This window comes from Syngnathus leptorhynchus, chromosome 19 (assembly GCF_054491065.1).
Source record: "Syngnathus leptorhynchus isolate UIUO chromosome 19, UIUO_Slep, whole genome shotgun sequence".
NCBI lineage: Eukaryota > Metazoa > Chordata > Actinopteri > Syngnathiformes > Syngnathidae > Syngnathus > Syngnathus leptorhynchus.
The window spans coordinates 161,474-181,053 of record NC_141213.1 but is presented as its reverse complement, the minus strand read 5'-3'; the positions used below and the strand labels follow the sequence as shown (position 1 = coordinate 181,053).

The window sequence follows — 19,580 nt, the reverse complement described above, 5'->3', positions numbered from 1 at the left end:
GGTCTGTGTGTAATTTGATGTTATTTCATGGGGGAGGGGTTGCAGTCTGCACGCCAATTGGTTGAGCGGGACGTCCGTCAGTGGGTGGTTGCGTGGCCGTGAACGGAGAGAGGAAAAAAAAGGGGGGGAGGGGGGTCTGAAAACATCTGCGCGCCCCTGCTTGTTTTTGGGCCCTGAGAGACAGGAGTCCAAGGGGCAGGAGAAGAACATTTGTAGGAAGAAGTGTAGGCTGGAGATAAACTTGTCTCCTCTTCTCATCTCTTGCTGGATTTTGGAGTTTGAGCTCGAAGGGGTTCTTTTTGTTGGCTGGACCACTTTGAGCGTGTGGAGGCAGGCGTGTGTCTGCGGAATGCCCCCGGCGGCGGCGGCGGCGGCAGCGCTCCTGGTCCCGTCCAGGCGGGCGCACCTCTGACAGCCTGCCCCCAGACGCGCCGGCTGCAGGAGCCGGGACGCGGCGGAAGCATGTCCCGTTCCACCTCCCAACTGCTGCTGGCGGCTTTCACCTTCAGGCTGCTGCTGCCGCTCATCCTCGGCGCAGGTCAGGGGTCTTTTCTCATCAATCTTCTCTTCACTGCCATTGGATAGTCCTCAATAATCCTGTTGCTCTGTGATATTTGAGACATGAATCAGTCAGAATTCAACGCAATCCACTTGGTTGTTTTTGTCTTTCATTGCTGATATTATGTCGGTCCAAAGTCCAGCAAAGGAAGAACTTCTCGTCAATTGTGTTGCATTCTCGGGCCACGTGTCTATCACTAAAAGGTGCTGTTTTCTGCTACTTTTGAGTAGGGCAGAAAAGGAAGGGGCCCTTTTTCTGCTGCATGTCAACACCTCTCGAAACCTGCGACCCTCAGCAAAATGCGTGTGAATCTTCAAAAATCCGGATGGAGTCGAGAATGGGAAAGGGAATACACGGGAATGCCAAATCCAAAATCTCGGTTTGTTGCAGACGGAATCTTTGCTTGCTGTTAGCATGTGCCACTTTGGTACCGTGAACAGCATAGCTAGCAGTGGAGATCTTGGTGGCGGCGTTTGACTTTCTTGGCAGGGTTATTCATATTCTTGTCGCACTCGGTGTTAGGGAAGCGTGGGATGGTCCGAAACTTTCCGCGGCTCACATTCCAAACGGAGGGGGAGGCGTGAGCATATTGCTGTGTGGTGAGCAGTGTGTCAACACACACAAGCAGATGTTGTTACCTGGGAAAGTGGGGGCAGTGAGCTGAGTGAGTGAGTGAGTGAGGTGGAGCAAACAAGGGCCACGCTGTCTTCCTGGCCGGACAGATGGGTGGGCAGGCGGGCCGCTTTTCAAATCCCTGACTGACGTGTGACGTGCATGATGTGATGTGTCGGCAGGGGCTTTGGTGCGTTTCAACGGCTTCTCGCTGCTATACGTCTTCCTGCTGCTCCTGCTGCCCCTGCTGCCCCAACCCAGCGCCGGCTCCCCGCGTGCAGGTACCGCCGTCATCTCGAGTCCCATGTTTGCTACTTTAGGGCTCAATGCTAGAATCAAGATTAGAATCAAAACAGCATTTTGGAATCAAATGAGAATCAACGCAGCATGTTGGACCCAATGAAACTGTTAGTGTGAGTACTGACCCCCTGTGTTCAAAAAAAAATGTTCAAGGACACCCGCGCCAGTGTCGTCAAAACGACTCGACCGCCCTGGTTGAAGCATGAATGTCTGTGGCTGATGACATTTGCCAGTTCATTTTCACGCACTATCCCCAAGGCTGAGCTAGTAAATCAAAGCGCAATCTGCCCGACAAAATGAAGTTGGCGGAAAGAGCTCAAAAAGCAAACATTGACATCTGTCATTCTGCGTTAGGGCAGCTCAGGGGGGAGGTGGAGGATGGAACAAGCCACAATGGGCGACTTATTAAACAATACAAATACTATGTGGCAACGTGAACACAACACATCACAGTGGGGGTCAGGCTTGTCCTTCCTGAGGAAACTAAAAGATGACACCCATACATATTGGCATGTGTTCCTTCCTGAGGAAAGCAGAAGGATAAACACACACACACACACACACACACGTTGCGTGTTGCGGCATGTCAAGTGATTCTGCCGGAGGAAAGAAAAGAAAAGGGTGACAATGGGTCAGGTGTGACGTCACTTCCTGCTTAGATTGGAGCTGAATGGAACGACTCTTTAGGTGAGATCTGGAGGGCATGGGGGGAAATAAATCTCACGGTGCGCCACCGAACCAAAAGTAGAAAAAGCGTAACTGACGGAATCCACCATTTGACTGAGTGAGTGAGTGAATGAATTGGAGGGAACATTTGCATCCCGTTTTTGGCACACACACACACACACACACACACACAGCTGAAGAAATCTGCCTGCTTACAAGTGAGCCGAGGGTCGAATGTCAGAGTGGGTGTCGTTGGTCTCCTAGGCAACAGCAATCGCTGCGTCACGGCGGTCTGTGTATTCAGTTTCCTCTTCCTGCTGCTGCAGACCTTCTTCCAGATCTCCGCTGCCGCCCGCACCCCCGACCGCAAGTGTAAGTTTGCGCCCGTCCGACTGGCACCCGTCTGACCGGTGCCCTCCCTGTCTGACTGGTGCCCTTCTGATTGGCGCCCGTCTGACTCTACTGGTGCCCTTCTGACTGGTGGTCCTTTGCTCTGCCTCACGCACGGCCGCTGGCCTGCCTGTCTGTCTCTGTCTTGTCTGGTCTGGTCTGCAGGCACCTCCTGGCAGAAGGCGCTGAATCAGCTGGGCTTTGTGAGGTGAAAATGAGCAGCTTTGGCGGGCGTAAAAGGCGGCTGGCACTGACATTGCTGTATTGTGTCAGGCTGACAGGAAGCGACGCAGCGTCCGCCGCGCGACACGTCCTCCCGGACGTCGGTGTGCTGGTCGTCGGCTTGCTGGCGTGGAGGCTGAGCCTGAGTCTTGGCCCTGCGACGCACACCCAGGTGGCCACGCACACGCACCAATGGGTTCAAGCTTGGTCTCCGCTCATTTGGTTATAACATTTGCTCCTGATGATTGTGCCATTTACAAGCGGAACCTTGTTATACGACAGACAGGTCATAAGGATCAGGTTTCTGGATCAATCTGATGCGCTCTCACTCGCTCATCCTTGTTTGTCTGGCAACTAAACAAGGAGGCCCATTTGTGCTTTGTGTCCGTCCGTGCAGGAATCGCAGCTCTACGGCCCAGAGGACCAGGCGAGCGCTGGCAGCAGGCTTGCAGCCCAAGTGGAACAAGTGTTGAGCAAAATCAGGATGATGCTGGCAAATGCCATGACTGCTGGAGGCAAGCTTCTCTTCACGCTTTTGCTGGGACTCACAGGTAAGCCGCAGAAGTGCACAGACCTCGTGGTGTTCCTCATGGTCTACTTCGTGGTCTTCCTCATGGTGTTGAGCACAATGTCACACAATCGCGAGGCTTCTTATTGCTAGCCAAAATGAGGAGATAGCCCGATGGAATTTGGGCTGATTCCAATTGCATACGAACGAGTGAGTCATCAGGGCACCGGGTGGGGTTGTCCTTGTTTATTCTTATCTATCTATGTACGGGATCATTTCATGCTTCCTATTTCGATGGTTGTGAATGTGCCCTTCCTTGGGAACATCTTGGGAAGCCTTTGCCCAGTTTCCGCACCATTAGACTGTGAGCCGTTCAGGGTGTAGTCTGCCCAGGTTTTGGGCCCAATTGGCTGGATGCTGGAGATCCTGCCTCCACCAGTCCAGTGTGGCTTTACCTTTTTGCACTCTCTACATGTTATTACAATGAAGAGGCATCCTTACCAGCAATGCCCCCTCTCTGTCCCCACCCTACCCAGGTGTGGTGCTGCCATCACTCTCCTCCCTGCCCTACCTGCTTTCTTTTCAGGTGGTGTGCACCTGGTGGGCTTGGAGCGGTCGGCTCCCCCCGCCGCTCTTCAGGTGTCTCTCTCTGATGTCGCTCTTGTATTCCGCCGCCCACTTCCTGCTTGTCTACAGCTACCAGCTGCCTTCCCTGCAGGAGATGTGGCCTTCCACCCAGACCACCGCAAGGTAATGCACATGAGAGCAACAAAATGTGCCCGAGGGCCTTACGTCTATGACTTGAGCGTTTGCAATGAGCAAAACAGGAGGTCGACTCATTTGACGACGCGATATGCCCGCATTGAACACATTGGCGCTCATCTGAGTGAACGTCTTGCATCATTTTGCCGGGGCTTGTAAAAACAGGGAGAAATAACAGAGATTTACAAGGAAAGCAACATTTTCCAAAAATAACAAAGGCAATGAAAAGTGAAATCAAAAATGCTCAGAAAGCTACTTGCTTTGACAGCTTGTGTTTTGTTTTGCCATTTCATGCATGCTTGAAGTCAATGCATCAAAAAGAAACGCAGAGCCTCCAATGAGGCATGTGATGCCTTGCCCGAGGAACCCCCCCAGTTGCTCGAAGGCATGTCTGGGCATTTGTGCTGCAGAGGCAAACACAGGAGGGTAAAAAGTTGAGTTCAAGAGACAAGCAAGACATGTCCTACATTCAAAACACCAACATCCCCAAAACAAGCTTGAAAGTCACAAAGACACGCAGGATAAGGCCTGGCGATTGATTCCATTTTAAAAATCAATTCGATTCAATTCACAAGGGCCCCCGATTCAAGTGACTGCGTAGCAGCATCATATGGGCGCAAACGCGGCACACAACAATGCTGACAGCCCGAGCTTTTCTCTGCTGCTCTTAGTTCTAGTTCTCTCAGTGCTGCTCCACTTCTCACTTTGAATGCTAACAACACACTGACAACTGCTAACGTGACTGTAATGACTGATGGATGGATGGATGGATGGATGGATGGCTGGATTGATGGCGCAGCTTGTTCGGCCTGGTGCCTCTGGTGTCGGCGGAGTGTAGTGCCCCCTGGAGGATGCAGGTGAACCCGCTGCTCAGCTGGTTTCACTTTGTCAGCCCGCTGACTCTACTGACGCTCTACCACGTCGTCGCTGGCCTGCGGAGGAACCAGGTGATTACGCACAAACTGGCAAACAGGCAACCAAGTGATGTCAGGAAAGGATGGAGGATGAGATGATGTTAGATGGGGAAAGGGCAGCTGGATCAGGAAAGGCAGACATTGATGCTCAGCTGCTATCGAACCGGTTCTTCTTTAGCTGCTGGATGACGGAGAGGTGCAGAGCACAGGCAAAATGGACTCTTTCCAGCCCGTCAGCTGTGATGCCAGCAGTGACGTTATCACCACCGATGAGGTCATCGGCGGTGAGATCAAAAGTGACAGCGTGGCCGAGAGCCAACGAGAGTTGTGGAGAGCAGCTCGTGACGGAGATGTGCATTTTAGGACGCCAACCGTAAGATTGCCATTTCATCTTTAGTTGCCTCCAAGTCAGACGAGCGTGACATGTCTCAAATGGTGTCTGTGATGCTTTCAGCTTCTGGATTCTTTGGCCCTGGATAGTCCGCCTGAGTCTTTGGCCCCGCCCACACAGAGAACAGTCCTGGAGTCTGACACGCCTCACTGCTCCTTCAGCCAATCAGGTGAAGGCCACAATTTGGTTCATTTTAGCTTCGGAAAACTGACTGAAATGCACTTTTATTTTTTAAAGCTTTAATGCTAAATGATGTTAAACTCTCACCTCTCCCGCCCACCATTTTTGTATTGAAAAAAACAAACACTAAACTAAAACTAATAGTGAATCTAATAAAGAGTGAGAAGCTCGATCATCCGGGAGAGATTCGGAGTAGAGCCGCTGCTCCTCCACGTTGAGAGGAGCCAGATGAGGTGGCTCAGGCATCTCATCAGGGGACGCCTCCCTGGGGATGTGTTCTGGGCATGTCCCACCGGTAGGAGACCCCGTGGAAGACCCAGGACGCGCTGGAGAGACTATGTCTCTCAGCTGGTCTGGGAACGCCTTGGGATCTCCCGGGATGAGGTGGATGACGTGGCTGGGGAGAGGGAAGTCTGGGAGTCCCTCCTAAAGCTGCTGCCCCCGTGACCAGACCCCAGATAAGCCGAAGAAGATGGATGGATGAAGGAATTGACTGAATTGAATGGTCCTCACAATCACCTGATTTAAACCCGATAGAACACCTTTGGGACATCAGACGCCGCCAGGTTGCTCGTTAGACTTTGCAGGAGCTCACTGATGCCCTTAGACAGATCTGGGAGGACATCCCACAAGACACCAGCCGTCGTCTCACGCCGCGACGTTGTCAAGCATGCATACAAGCATGTGGGGGCTACACAAGATATTGAAAAGAGTTAATTTAGGCAAAATGGACGAGCCTGCCACATCATTTTTACTCTTTGATTTTTGGGGTGGCTATATACTGAGCCCTCTGTAGGCTGAAAACTTTTAGTTCCATCAAAAGATGTGGCATCCTTTTGTTCCTGAGACATTAAACTGTCCATATCAGTATAGATATCCGACTTTTTTTTTCCACCATTGAAATCTGATGTGTTTTCAAAGTCTTCCTTTAATTTTTTTGAGCAGTGTAATAAAAAAGAAACTAAATTCAAAGCACTTTAAGGGGGGCAAGTTAAAAATAAGCAAAGTTGATCCAAATACTAATGAAAACTTAGAGAATTCCAAAAGCAAAGTCCAAACAAAATAACGTGCCTGGCAGTTCTGAGACTAAATTTGAATCTTACACCAAGATTCATGGATGGAGTTTACGTTTCACCAGTCACAGTGACAAAACTGTCACGTTTGTAAAATGAGTGGAAAATAGTCGTGGTAAGACTATGTCTTGAAATCTCCTTGCTTCCTTGCATCCGTATGGCAGACACGTTGGAGACGAGCGCTTTCGAAGGCGACGCAGCCCATTGGGGCGGCGAGGACGCACAGGCGCACGGCGTGGCCTCCGTGGCATCGGGCTTCCTCCTGAAGCAGAGTTACGTGGGTGCACTGATGGCCATGATGGCCTGGTCCATCACGTACGTGTCGTGGCTGACCTGCGTGCTGCTGCTTTGGTCATGCGCTCTGTGGATGATGCGCCAGCGGCGGCGCTACACACTGGCATCCTCGCCGTGGTTGGTGGCCTACGGTAACCTGCTGCTCGTCCTGCAGTACGTCTTCAGCTTTGCAGCCGTCCATCAGGTGCCGGGACTCTTTCCCAAAAAGGACGATCCCTGCCGGGAGCTGGCATCAAAGGTACCACCACACGGCTGGGGCCAGGGGGCTACAACATGGTGGCCCTGGGCCTGTTCTAAAAGTAGACCACCAATAATGGGACACAGTGGATTTCCAGCAGAGTTGTAGAAAGTGTATAGAAATGAAGAGCCCATATTGAGATGAGTCTATTTTTGCACAAATGATCGTGCGTAAGCAGGTGTCACTCCAAAGAAACGATTTCATTTCAAAATGGCAAGCGAGGCACTTCCAAAATACTAAATGAAGTCCAAAGTATACCGTCGCATCTGTTAGCACATGTGGGTGACAGTTTTCAGAAGGGGAGTTTCAGCTCACCGTGCTTTTTCCAGCTCGTGTGTCTGCTGACCTTCTGGCTGCTGCTACGTCAGGCTCGTATGGAGAAGACAGATGGATACCCCGACAAAGAGACAAACTCCCGGCTGTCCACCGTCACCGTCGTCCACGCGGGAGGTAAAACATCTCCAGCCGCCGCTACCGTCCGCTTTCTGACTGCTGGTCTACTTACTTTCCAGCTGAGGAGAAGATGGAAGAGATTTGCTATGAGGAGGTCCTTTTGATGAAAGGAGGAGTTCAGATGGAGGCTCTGATTGCAGTACTCGCCAGGATGTTTGTCAAATACTGGATCTACGTCTGCGGCACAATGTTCTTTTTTGTCAGTTTTGAAGGCAAACTGGTCCTGTACAAGGTCATCTACATGGTGATGTTCCTGTGCTGTGTAGCTCTCTACCAGGTAGCGGCCGCTTGCGATGATGCCAGTTGCTTCTTGGAGAACGGGCCGGTGACTCCCGTGCCGTGCCTTGTCCCGTCTCTGCAGTTGAACTACGAAAAGTGGCGGGCCTTGTTACGAGGCTTTTGGGTCGCTGTGGTGGTTTACTCCATGTTGGTCCTCTTTTTGGTCTACACCTTCCAGTTCCCCTCTTCCCTCCACACCTGGACCTACTACACTGGACTCAGCACTCACAGGTTTGCGCCCCACTGGCACTTGGATCTTCTGCAAGTTCTCCTGCCTTCTGTCTCTCCAGGTTGGAGGATCTCGGTTTGGAGAAGTTTTCAGTCCCGGTCCTCTTCACGAGAATCTTCATCCCCACAGCTTTTCTGCTGGTGCCGATTGACAAATGTGCCCCGGGATAGTGTCTCAGTGAAAATGCTAACGCTGCTTTTCCCTTTACAGATGTGTATCGTTCACCTGCACTACTTTCACGAGCCCTTCCTCCAGCTGACAGACCTCAAAACTGTAGTGGACACGCACAACAGCACCATCACAAGGTAGAATGCAGGCGAGCGAGCGAGCGAGCAGAGGTCCGACACCGCTTCGGGCTGACCGGGCATTCAAACTTGAGCGTGGTGCACCGCTAGGATAACAAGTCAAACATGTCGAGAGACTCGATTGTTAACATCACACCCTGATCACAAGTCTTGCTTTGCCTGCGTATCGTCACTTGATGCCACTTGAGTTGGTTTGTGTTCACCACGCTGCCTGTGTGTTGCCACTGATGATCTTCAGGTTGGTCCACTCTGAGGGCAGCCTTGTGGACATGTCAGTGGGAGGTGCTTCGCAGTTCTTTGCGGAGGAGGAGGAAGGAAAAGAGGACGAGCCAGAGGAAAAGTGGAGACAAGAAGATGAGGAGGAGGAGGAGAGCCTGTCGGAGCACACAGCAGGTAAGGTGTTGCTGAACACAGCTCAGGAAAGACGACAAGTGACTGTCGGCTGATCTGTCCGCAGCGTTGGTGTCGTGGAGATTGGTGGTGGACCGTCTCTCGGTTTTGTTCCTGCGCCTCCTCCTGTCTCTGCAGCGCCTGCAGAGCCTCCTCTGGTGGCTACTGGAACTTCACATTGTGAAAATTGTCTCCTCCTACATGATCTGGATCTCAGTCAAGGAGGTCCTTGAAGTTGGCCGGCCGCTGTCTGTCGTCCCACTGTCTGCTCAGCGCATCCATTTTACCCCTGCGACTCTCTTTTCAGGTGTGTGTGTTCAACCTGCTGTTTGTTGCGTCTGTGGCTGTGGCTTTGCCTTGCAGAGCCTGGCGCCCCCTGCTGACTGGGGTGTGCACCGTGTGGACATGCATGGTGGCCATCTGTAAGATGATGTACCAGCTCAACATTGTCCAGCCCATCACATCCAACTGCACCATGGTAACTGCTCAGTCTGTTTAGCCGTCTGTCTCCCCGACGTGTCAAACATACAACAAGGTTTACAGCAAGTGTTGAGATGATTGGATGAAAAATATGCTGCACTGTCTGTCTGTCTGTCTGTCTGTCTGTCCTTAGCCAGATAACGCCACGACCAACGTGTCTACCTCAGTCTTGTACGCTGTTCCGATTGACCCAGCCCAGTGGGTGGGTCTTCGCAAATATGAGGGAAAACTGCTGGACTACTTGCGGGTGAGACCAGTCGACTCGGTGTCTCTCTGACACGGACAGCCGGTGGCATGACGCTTCTTGTTTTCACAGTACAACCTGATGATGCTGGCGCTCTTGGCCTTCGAGGTGACGGTTGACAGACACCAGGAATTCCACCGTCTGCGCTGCAACCAAGTCCCACCTCCAACCAAAACTTTGTTCCATGACATCAGCAGGCGTCACATGGATCAAAGCATGCTGAGCTGCGCCAAATACTTTCTCAATTACTTCTTTTACAAGTTCGGCCTGGAGGTGAGCGACCGGCGGCACGAATGGGATGGTTTGGAAACACGTGCTCACGGTTGTCTGCGTCTGTCAGACCTGCTTTCTGTTAGTGGTCAACGTGATTGGTCAGCGGATGGATCTGTTTGCCGTTGGCCATGCCTTGGGGCTCATCTGCGTCCTGTCAAGGCGCAGCAGAAAGCGAATCGGTGCCATGTGGCCAAAGTACTGCTACTTCCTCTCCGGGCTCTTGTGCCTCCAGTATCTCTTGTGTATCGGACTGCCGCCTGCTACCTGCAAAGGTAACATTTCGACACCGGCTTGCTAGCTGCTAGGCCAAGGGTGGGCAAACCTTTTGACTCGCGGGCCGAATTGGGTTCTAAATTTTGACTGGGGGGCCGAACCAGGAGCAGATGGATGTAGTGTTTGTGTGAATAGAAATGACATGTAGAGGTTATTGCAAAGAAGGTTTTTACTTTTAGTAGGTAGTAAAGCATGGATATTCAAAAAAAGCTTTTTGAAAATACACACAATGATTAACACCATTAAAAAAATGAAACGGATTAAATGGCCCGATGGGCCGAATGTGGCCAACCGTTCTAGGGTGTTCTGTCAGCAAGTCAGTGTTGTTCAGGCTGCACGATAAGGGGCATGCTCGGAGAATATGCTCGATGGTCCGGGCGCCCTGCCCTCTCCTTATCCTTTTACCACCCACCCACAAGATCGCAATTGGTTGGCGTGCAATGTTAGGATTGGCCTCTTTATGGATTAAGAGAGTCACGTTCTTAACTTGACCCCGGCTGTTGGCGTCAGCATATTATCATCTGAAGAATAACCAATTGATTGTCCAGGTGGCTGGCATCGATGGCTCAGCTCTCTGGGAGGGACACTGGCCTCATGAGAAGGGAGGGGGCGGTGCTTTCAGAAGCGCGAAATCTCACAGCGCTTTGTGTGTTCCCTTCCATCTCAGATTATCCATGGCGGCCGCCCATATCCAACGTGGATTCCAACGTGGTGAAATGGCTTTTCCTGCCAGATCACCTGACTCCCCCAAACCCCCTCTTCCTTCTATGTAAGCAAGGTCCTCCCTCCTTCTCATCCTTCAAGAAAACATGGACAGGAAAGACATTGTGCATGTGCGTGCGCCTGGGTGTGGTCCAGACGACTATCTGCTCCTGCTGGGCGCCTCGTTACAGCTTCAGGTGTTTGAGGACGAGCGTGACGTCAGCGTCCAGGCACTGGCGGGCGACAACGGCGAGCTGGATGTCGAAGACGAGCACGTCCGGGATCTGACCCGAAGGCTTCGTCTCAACACCGTCCCCGACTTCATGCTGTGCAGGTGAGCTGCACGACGCTCGCCAAATTGCCCTTCGAGGACAATAAAAATGTGTTGTCACGTCTGTGATTGTGTGTCTATGTGTGTTTGACCTTCTGACCATTGTGCCCAGGTCTTACCTGGATATGATGAAGGTCATAATTTTCAGCTACATGTTCTGGTTTGTCCTCACCATCATCTTCATCACAGGAACCACCAGGTGAGACAAGGCACAAGTGGATTTGTGGGTTAAACCTGAATCCAGTTTCCAGTTTCTAATTCGATCTCATTTTCTTGCAGGATCAGCATTTTCTGCATGGGCTACCTGGTGGCGTGTTTCTATTTCCTCTTGGTGGGCGGAGACCTGCTGCTTAAACCCGTCGGCTCCATCCTGCTTTATTGGGACTGTCTGATCGGCTACAACGTCTTTGTCATCACCATGAAGAACATCCTTTCTGTACGTTTGTCTTGACTCTCAGCGGTCATCTGCAAAATTGAGACAACCGGATTCATGCCTATTCATACTGCTTCTGGGTTGAAGGTGAAATCTACTCAATAACCCATACGAGTCAGTCCAGTAGCCTAGTAGCCAGTAACTGCTGTGGATTCTGTCCGTACGCATCGACGTCGGCAGGCGCATTGTACAAACGGCCCGACAAAGGACTAAGCCTGCATCTTTTCACCCGCTGCAGATCTTGGCCTGTGGTTTCATCAAGTCGCTGGTTGTCAACCACTGCTGGTCGGTCCAGCTCTTCAGCCTGGCCTGCACCATCCGAGGCTACGCTAAGCGTAAACATGCCGTCCAGCCGTCCATCGCCCCGCCGGCCGCGTTCCTTCACCCGAGTGTCACCTCTCTCTGCAGCGGCACAGCAGAGCAGCAAACAATGCGAACTGCCCAGCGACGAGGCGGGAATCATCTGGGACGGCGTGTGCTTCTGCTTCCTGTTGCTGCAACGGAGGGTCTTCCGGAGTCACTACTTCCTCTACGTGGTGCTGGACCTGCAAAACACGCAACTGCTGGCCTCCAGGTAACATACATACACATGCTCGCTCGCACGCACGTGGGCGGGTGACAGGCTTCACCTGTTTGGTAGGGGGGCGGAACTCTTTGAGGCGTCTACCGTGAAAGCAGTGCACGCCAGACTGGAGGTGGAGAAGATGTCCATGGATCTACTGAAGAGACAGTAAGCCTCATTTTACACACTGTCAAGTGCAAAGTGGTCAGCAGACTGTGGCCGCTTGAAGATGGCTCTGTGTTACAGGATGGAGAGGATTAAATGTCGCCAGCAGAAGTTCCGCAGAGGAAAAGAGGAAATGCTCCATTTGACTCAAAAGAGCTCCCGTAGTGACGGTGTGTGTAAAGCACGCTGTTGCGGCCGGCCGGAACAAACCCATCAGCTTGGCCATTTGTTTTGTGTTCAGCTCGGGAAAAGATGAAGGGGCGAGCACAGGAGGATTGGTGGAGGCCCTGGGTGAACCACGCCTCCAGTGAGTCACGTCCGCCCAATGGCCTCGCTCGTTACGCCCTTACTGACTTCGCTTTGTGTCGGCAGTGGTGAGGAGCGGAGACTACTTCCTGTTTGAGAGCGACAGCCAGGAAGATGAAGATGACAAAAAGGATGAAGAGAAGGAGGGTCCTGAAAAATCTGCCCTTCAGGTCCCTCATTCCCTCCTGCTCTTCCTTCTCCTTCAGCATTATCCTTGGTTGAGTTTGGATCTCTTACCAATACTGTAACAGCTCCTCTTTCGCCTTTCCTTTTCGTCTGACTTGTGCGGTGCAGTTTGTGTATCACGCCTGGATAACGGACTCCAGAACGGCCCTGCGAGCTCGTCACAGCCAGAAGAAAGTGAAGAAACAGAAGCCCGAGCGGAAGATGACGCAAAGCGGAAGAGAGGAGACGTCAGGTACTTCCACTCACACAAAGGAAACAGAAAAGATGAGGACTCTAAGTCTGACGCGCTCATTCTTCTAGCATGCGCCACGGCTGAAGTGACGGAGGACTCGGAGGAAGACGTGGAGAAGGACGAGGAGGAGGGAGCGGGTAGGTCCGCAAAAGCTGTGCTGGTGACAGAATCCCACACACGTGGAGACTTGCACTTGATCCCGCCCCACTGTTGTAGAGGAGAAGCAACGGTGGCCAGGCCAGGCCAGGCCAGGCCAGGCCAAGAACCTTCTGGAACCTTAAATTGAAAAGCGCCAACAGTGACATTCAGGCTATGTTTTTTGGTCTGACCAAGAGGAGGTTTAGAATTGAGGAACTGATATGATCATGTTTTACATTGAAGATACGGTTCTGCGTCGGGCCTCCAACGTTCTTCGCTTCTGCTGGGTTCTGTTGTCGGCTCTGCTGGACTCGCTGACCGCTTGGTTGGGTGGTTTGTGTCGCGAACATGTTGACATCTCCACTGTGCTGCATATCGAGCGCTGCATGCTGACCCAGCAGGCCAAGCAGGTAATGCTCAAGGGCCGCAACCACGATGGCCCACCACCTGCTTACGTCTCCTCTCTTGTGGGTCTTCTCAGGGTCAGGTGCCGTCCAGAGAGGCCATCCATGTGTACTACCAGCAACAGATGATGCAGAGTTCCAGAGAATCGGGAATCAACCAGAATGTTCCCGAAGAAGCGGGTCAGACAGCAGATAAGAAATTGGATGTTTATCATATAGTGCTTCCACAATGGCTTTTGCCAACGTCCCAAAGTGTTTTACAAAAATCAAATATTACAAGGATAAGAATCACTTTCCTTCCATATGCCTTGTTGTTTGAAGCGGTTATAGATGAAAAAGGAAATAAGGACAAAGACGAGAGTCCGGCAGCGGGAAGTGGACCTGCGTTCGCCTCTGGAGATGAAACAAAAGCTGATGCCTCTGTGGTCCAGACAAGAGAAGACTGCCCAGAGCGCTTCACTGCTACTACCGGCCAATCACACCGAGCCAAACTGGCCAGGATGAAGAGAGTCTCAGATGAGGAGGACCACAGGTTGTTCTTCTCAAGCTACTGGCGGGAACTTCATCTTGTATCTATTAGAACAGTTTTTCCTAATTTCCCACTGCACACTGGTTGGAATTTGGAATTCCTGCTCCGGAGAGGAACATTCGGTTACCCCACTCACGCAAGCAGGCTTGGTAGCCACGGCTGTGCATTTGCTCCGAGTTGGACAATCACAATGATGATGGCCAGTCTGAGAGGAACTTGCTTTTTGTGTATAGTAATTGCGCAATTGAGTTGTCACGGTGCATTGTTTGACCAGTGCTGGAGAATCTGACCAACAAACGTTCCTCTTCCAGGCCTGCCTCACCCTCCTCTCAGATGTCCCCTACTTCCTACAGCCATGCTCTGGCCGGGGACATCCAAGAGCCGGGCAATGAGCAGGACGAATCCAAAAGAAGAACGCCTGGGGTGAAGGCAAGATTAAGGAGGCAGCTCTTACTCCACAAGACTGACGTCCCATCTGGATGTACCTCCACTTCTTGTCTCTTGACATCTCGTCCTCAGGAGCTGACAGCGAGTGAGATTCTGAAGAACAGGTAAGGCTGACTAAGGAAAGGATCTGCATCTCGCTGACCTGAGTGTACTTTAGAATTGCATTGTCTTTTGTTCAGGACTTTCCACAGCGTAGAACTGGAGGCGTCTGACGAGTTCTATTGCAAGCAACCCCAGCTGCTGCAGCTATGCTATGCTTTTTACAACATTCTCGCTGCCAGGTAGTTTATGGCAAAGCTGAAATTGGACTTTCAAGAACCGCGTTGAACCTGCGACTGACCGATGTCCACCGGTTTTGACCAGATCCGAGACAGTCTGCTACCTGGTTATCGTCTTGAACCACATGGTGTCTGCCAGCTGTCTCACATTGGTACTTCCTGTTCTGGTGTTTCTGTGGGCAACTCTGTCTGTACCTCGACCCAGTAAGACCTTCTGGATGACAGCCATCATCTACACTGAGGTGCACACCACTTGTAAATGTGTATCATGAAAACACAAGGTGCAATACTCAGTGTTTCTTCTTTTCTAACATGATACTGTTTTGTAGATATGATCATGCTTGTCATTCTCTGCTGAAACCGGCAAACGTCCCTGATGTAATATCAATAAAGTCTTGCTCCTCAGCTACACCTGATAGGGATGTGCTAACATTCAGGATTGTCTCCGTCAGGTTACCATCGTGATCAAGTATTTTTTCCAGTTTGGGTTCTTTCCCTTCAACCAAAAACTAGAGGTCGATCGCTCAAAACCCTTCCACCCGCCCAACATACTGGGGGTGGAGAAGAAGGAAGGCTACGTTCTGTATGACCTGTTGCAACTGCTCGCTCTATTTTATCACAGAGCCATACTGAAGGTAAACACGGCCCACAGCACTCTGGCTGTCGTGCTGCAAGATCAAGAAATGAATAACAATGACTCCGATTTATTTTCTTTCTTTGTGGACCTGAACCCAGTGCCATGGACTGTGGGACCAGAGTATCTCCATTGACACCAAGTGTCAGCAAGACGACCAGGCAGAATTAAGTCAAGGTTCAACTCCCACAGATATGGTGTACTGGGGTGGTGAGAAGCAGGCCTGCTCTAGCTCCACCGGGCTTTGTTCGCCTACAGGTGAAACAAAACAGCCAGACTTTGCTCCTGATTTTTGCTCCTGACAGTCAGTCAGAATCATCAGGCACGCAATGGATAGAGATTGTTTTATGATGGTCTTGTTGTTGTTGTTTTCAGGCAGTTTGAGCTCCATAGAACAGCTCAGCAAGTTGGAACTGCTGCTGAGGAAACTTGGGGAACTTTCCATCCGGAGCAAGCAATACTGTGTTAGCAAGTATGTTTAAGCTCAGCTGTAAGCAGTTTGACTGGATTGCCTAGCTTACCGTGGCACTGACCATACTTTCAGATGCGAGTCTCTTTCCAGTCCAGTCTGTCAGTTCTTCCGAGCTCTGGTCCAGCCAGAGTACAGCGCTGTGACCGATGTTTACGTCCTCATGTTCCTGGCAGACACAATCGACTTCATCATCATCGTCTTTGGCTTCTGGGCTTTTGGGGTATACGTTCACATCTCGTGAGCACAAGTCACAAAAGATTGATCTTCAACTGTTTGATGACGGATTTTGGCTTTTTGTCCTCACGTCTCAGAAACACTCGGCAGCCGCCGACATCACTTCCTCCCTTTCAGAGGACCAAGTTCCCGAAGCATTCTTGGTGATGGTTCTGATCCAGTTTGGTACGTCTTCCTGCCTGAAGGATTCAATATCGTTAAGGTGCCTCACTGGCCTTCTGTGTGTCTTCAGGTACCATGGTGATTGATCGTGCTTTGTATTTAAGAAAGACCGTGTTGGGAAAGTTGGTCTTTCAGGTGATTTTGGTGTTGGGGATCCACTTCTGGATGTTCTTCATCCTGCCGACTGTCACTGAGAGGTGAGTCATCATCATCATCTCCATTTGGTGAATGTCACCTGTTTTGAACACTGAAACCTGTGTGTGTGTGTGTGTGTGTGCGTGTGTGCAGACGCTTCAATCACAACTTGGTGGCTCAGCTGTGGTATTTTGTCAAATGTATTTACTTCGGCTTGTCAGCATACCAGATTCGCTCAGGTTATCCGACGCGTGTCCTGGGAAACTTCCTGACAAAGAGCTACAATTATCTCAACCTTTTCCTGTTTCAAGGGTAAGCGGCTGCTGGCCCGCCGCAGTCTGTGACTTTGTGTTACTTTGTCCCCGCCTGTGTTCATTTGTAGTTTCCGACTGGTTCCTTTCCTGACTGAGCTGCGGGCTGTGATGGACTGGGTGTGGACCGACACCACCTTGTCTCTGTCCTCCTGGATCTGCGTTGAGGATGTCTATGCCCACTGCTTTGTCTTAAAGTGCTGGAGAGAGTCTGAGAAGGTCCCCGTTCGGTTCTCGTAGACAAAGCTGTCAGACTCCTGAGCCCTAAAGTCTTTTTGTCTTCTGGTCTTCAGCGATATCCTCAGCCCCGTGGTCAGAAGAAGAAACGAGTGGTGAAGTACGGGATGGGCGGTTTGATCGTTCTGCTGCTGATTTGCATCGTGTGGTTTCCTCTGCTCTTCATGTCCCTCGTCAAGTCGGTGGCTGGTGTCGTCAATCAGCCGCGGGACATCTCTCTGACCGTCACTCTGGGAGGCTTCCAGGTAAACACACTCTAACTACAAGGCCTAAACTGGGGACCCCGTCCTTTATTGACTGTATTCATCCGTGTCCTTGTAGCCAATTTTCACAATGAGTGCACAGCAGAATCAGCTGAAAGACCTGACAGAGGAAGATTTCAGAGCCTTTGTTCGTTCCTACAGTTACATTCCGGTAAAACCTCATCTCACGTGTTTTGTGTTGTTTTTGAATCATTCCTTCAGGCACTGTTGTACCCTTTTGCTCCCTCAGAGCGCTTTGCAGTTTCTCGAAGCATACAGTCACGAAGATGTGACTGTGGCCGAGCTTCAGGGTAGCAGTAACTCTCTGTGGACCATCAGTCCACCAAGCAGGCGATACCTCAGCCAGGTGCTCGACCTGGACCAATTTCCCCTGACCTTATCCTGGACAATTCAGAGGTCACATTAACTTCCTTGAAAGATAATAAATCCCCTAATACAGAAACTAACAGCCGACTCCCCCCTCGTTAAAACCAGGAACTTGAGTCTTGGGGCAAAGGCGGAGCTTGCATCGGGTAAACATGTGTCCTACCTGAATGACCAGACTCGTTTGGAACTGATCCAGCTCCTGAATGGTACCAGAACACTTCCTGTGTGAGTTAGGGCTTTTTAACAAGTTTCAACATCATTTTAAAAACTGCTGAGTCAGCCGTGGCAAGCTCAGACAGCAAAGTTGAACGATGCATTTTTGTTTGTTTCAGTGTGATTGACGCCGTGTTGCCATCTTTCTTACGAGCGCCCAGTGACTCCAACGCCAAACCCATCGAGCAGCTCTACACAGGTTTCTAATCGCCATCACAGATCATTTCTTCTCGTGCGCGTGCATCAGAAGGAAACATTTTTCTTCGACAATTGCGTAGGCGTGAACTCAAATACAACTGAGGGGAGGAATGTAACTGAGCAATCGACATTAATTTAAGTCCGTGTTTTTAAACAGGGTTTCTGCGTGGGTCCTTAAAAAGTTTTGAAAGACATTGAATCCATGAATCTAAAAACAGCCTTAATTGGCATAAAAATAACTTCAATCAATCTTTCAAAGGAAATGTTAACATAGGTAGGATTTTATCATTGTAAGTAGCCTCAAGTCCTAAAATAAATGAACATCCATCCATCCATTTTCTGTACCGCTTTGTCCCAATAGGGGTCGCGGGGGTGCTGGAGCCTATCCCAGCCGTCATCAGGCAGTAGGCGGGGGACACCCTGAACCGGTGGCCAGCCAATCGCAGGGCACACAGAGGCCACATAGGCCTGCACGCCCGCGACCCCCGTGGGGACAAAGCGGTACAGAAAATGGATGGATGGATGGAAACAGTAGTGTGCTGCCACCAAATGGCCGAAAGTGAAATTGCACTCTAAAATACAGGAAAAAGGTTTTAACTGGTGAAAATGGGTTTACTCTTGTTTTGTTGTTCCTTTAATTAGACGGCTGCTACAAGGACATTTTGTTGTCCCTTGAGCGAACAGTCAACGAGAGCCAAGAAATCCGGGAGTGGTGGATTGTTGACCAACCAGCTTCCAGCCTTGTACGTTTGGGGAGCGCAACGTCAACAGACAACAGCAGAGAGCCGGGCCTTCAGATCTTTGTGTTCAGTGATAAAGTCAGCCCACCGAGTCTCGGCTTCCTGGCCGGATATGGGTAATTGAGTCGCCGTGGTAACCGTGTACAACAGCAGCACCCGGTACATGATGACGTTCTGCTTGTGTCCCACAGCATTATGGGATTGTACGCCTCTGTGGTGTTGGTCATCGGAAAGTTCGTACGGGAATTTTTCAGTGGAATCAGTCACTCCATCATGTTTGAGGAGCTTCCCTGCGTCGACCGCATCCTCAAGCTGTGCACTGACATCTTCCTGGTACCACTTACTTTTCCTGGTCTGCATAGAGCAATATAGAGCTGCAATATAGAGCTATCCGATGTGACCGTATTATAACTGCAACGGATGATGCAACGGATGATGAGTGTCATTTCGACACGTGCGCACGCACACAGTACAAATATGTGTGTGTGTGTGTGTGTGTGTGTATATATATATGTAGTTGTAGTTGGCCCTCAAGTGGGCAACCCCGCTAACTCAACAAGTCGGTACCAGCCTGACTTACTGTTTTGCCATCTGTGAGCGGTTGGGGTTTATGATCACATCAGAAGGTTTGGCTGCAGCGGTTTCCCAGCCGTCGTGGTGAAGGCCAAGCGGCGAGTGCCGCCACCTGATTGCCTCTTTGTCTTGCAGGTACGTGAGACGGGGGAGCTGGAGCTGGAGGAGGAGCTTTACGCCAAACTCATCTTCTTGTATCGCTCACCGGAGACTCTAATTAAGTGGACGAGACGCTGACAGAATGCCGTGATGTTCTCCGGGCTCAGTTGAATGTGGCATTGCCGGTGGACGCAT

General features: G+C 50.9%; 1 protein-coding gene across 1 annotated transcript; it reads left to right on the top strand.

The window, feature by feature from the left end:
• The first annotated feature begins 183 nt into the window (after positions 1–183).
• LOC147041400 (piezo-type mechanosensitive ion channel component 2-like) lies at positions 184–19,570 on the top strand. The gene is made up of 56 exons (XM_085939735.1): positions 184–538; positions 1,354–1,452; positions 2,402–2,509; positions 2,693–2,735; positions 2,801–2,921; positions 3,147–3,300; positions 3,794–4,007; positions 4,819–4,966; positions 5,112–5,306; positions 5,388–5,493; positions 6,742–7,109; positions 7,439–7,559; positions 7,622–7,839; positions 7,924–8,072; positions 8,132–8,210; positions 8,281–8,375; positions 8,614–8,768; positions 8,833–8,990; positions 9,073–9,243; positions 9,379–9,492; positions 9,562–9,762; positions 9,830–10,034; positions 10,703–10,804; positions 10,894–11,071; positions 11,181–11,267; positions 11,348–11,504; positions 11,740–11,836; positions 11,910–12,075; positions 12,142–12,231; positions 12,310–12,398; positions 12,470–12,535; positions 12,601–12,704; positions 12,829–12,952; positions 13,021–13,089; positions 13,334–13,500; positions 13,572–13,674; positions 13,816–14,026; positions 14,335–14,574; positions 14,650–14,751; positions 14,834–14,990; positions 15,201–15,383; positions 15,484–15,640; positions 15,758–15,854; positions 15,927–16,074; positions 16,166–16,253; positions 16,321–16,447; positions 16,539–16,697; positions 16,768–16,915; positions 16,990–17,178; positions 17,255–17,347; positions 17,426–17,592; positions 17,671–17,787; positions 17,895–17,974; positions 18,616–18,829; positions 18,905–19,046; positions 19,422–19,570. Exons 1-56 carry the CDS (start codon positions 463–465, stop codon positions 19,521–19,523), a joined length of 7,818 nt encoding a protein of 2,605 aa, XP_085795861.1. The 5' UTR covers positions 184–462; the 3' UTR covers positions 19,524–19,570.
• The last annotated feature ends 10 nt before the right edge of the window (positions 19,571–19,580 follow it).

Excerpts from the sequence above, each read along its gene's own strand:
- LOC147041400 (XM_085939735.1), top strand. The coding sequence starts at position 463 with ATGTCCCGTTCCACCTCCCAACTGCTGCTGGCGGCTTTCACCTTCAGG. Across the intron at positions 2,922-3,146 it reads GCCCTGCGACGCACACCCAG|GAATCGCAGCTCTACGGCCC; the intron begins GTGGCCACGCAC and ends CCGTCCGTGCAG. Across the intron at positions 13,501-13,571 it reads TGACCCAGCAGGCCAAGCAG|GGTCAGGTGCCGTCCAGAGA; the intron begins GTAATGCTCAAG and ends GGGTCTTCTCAG.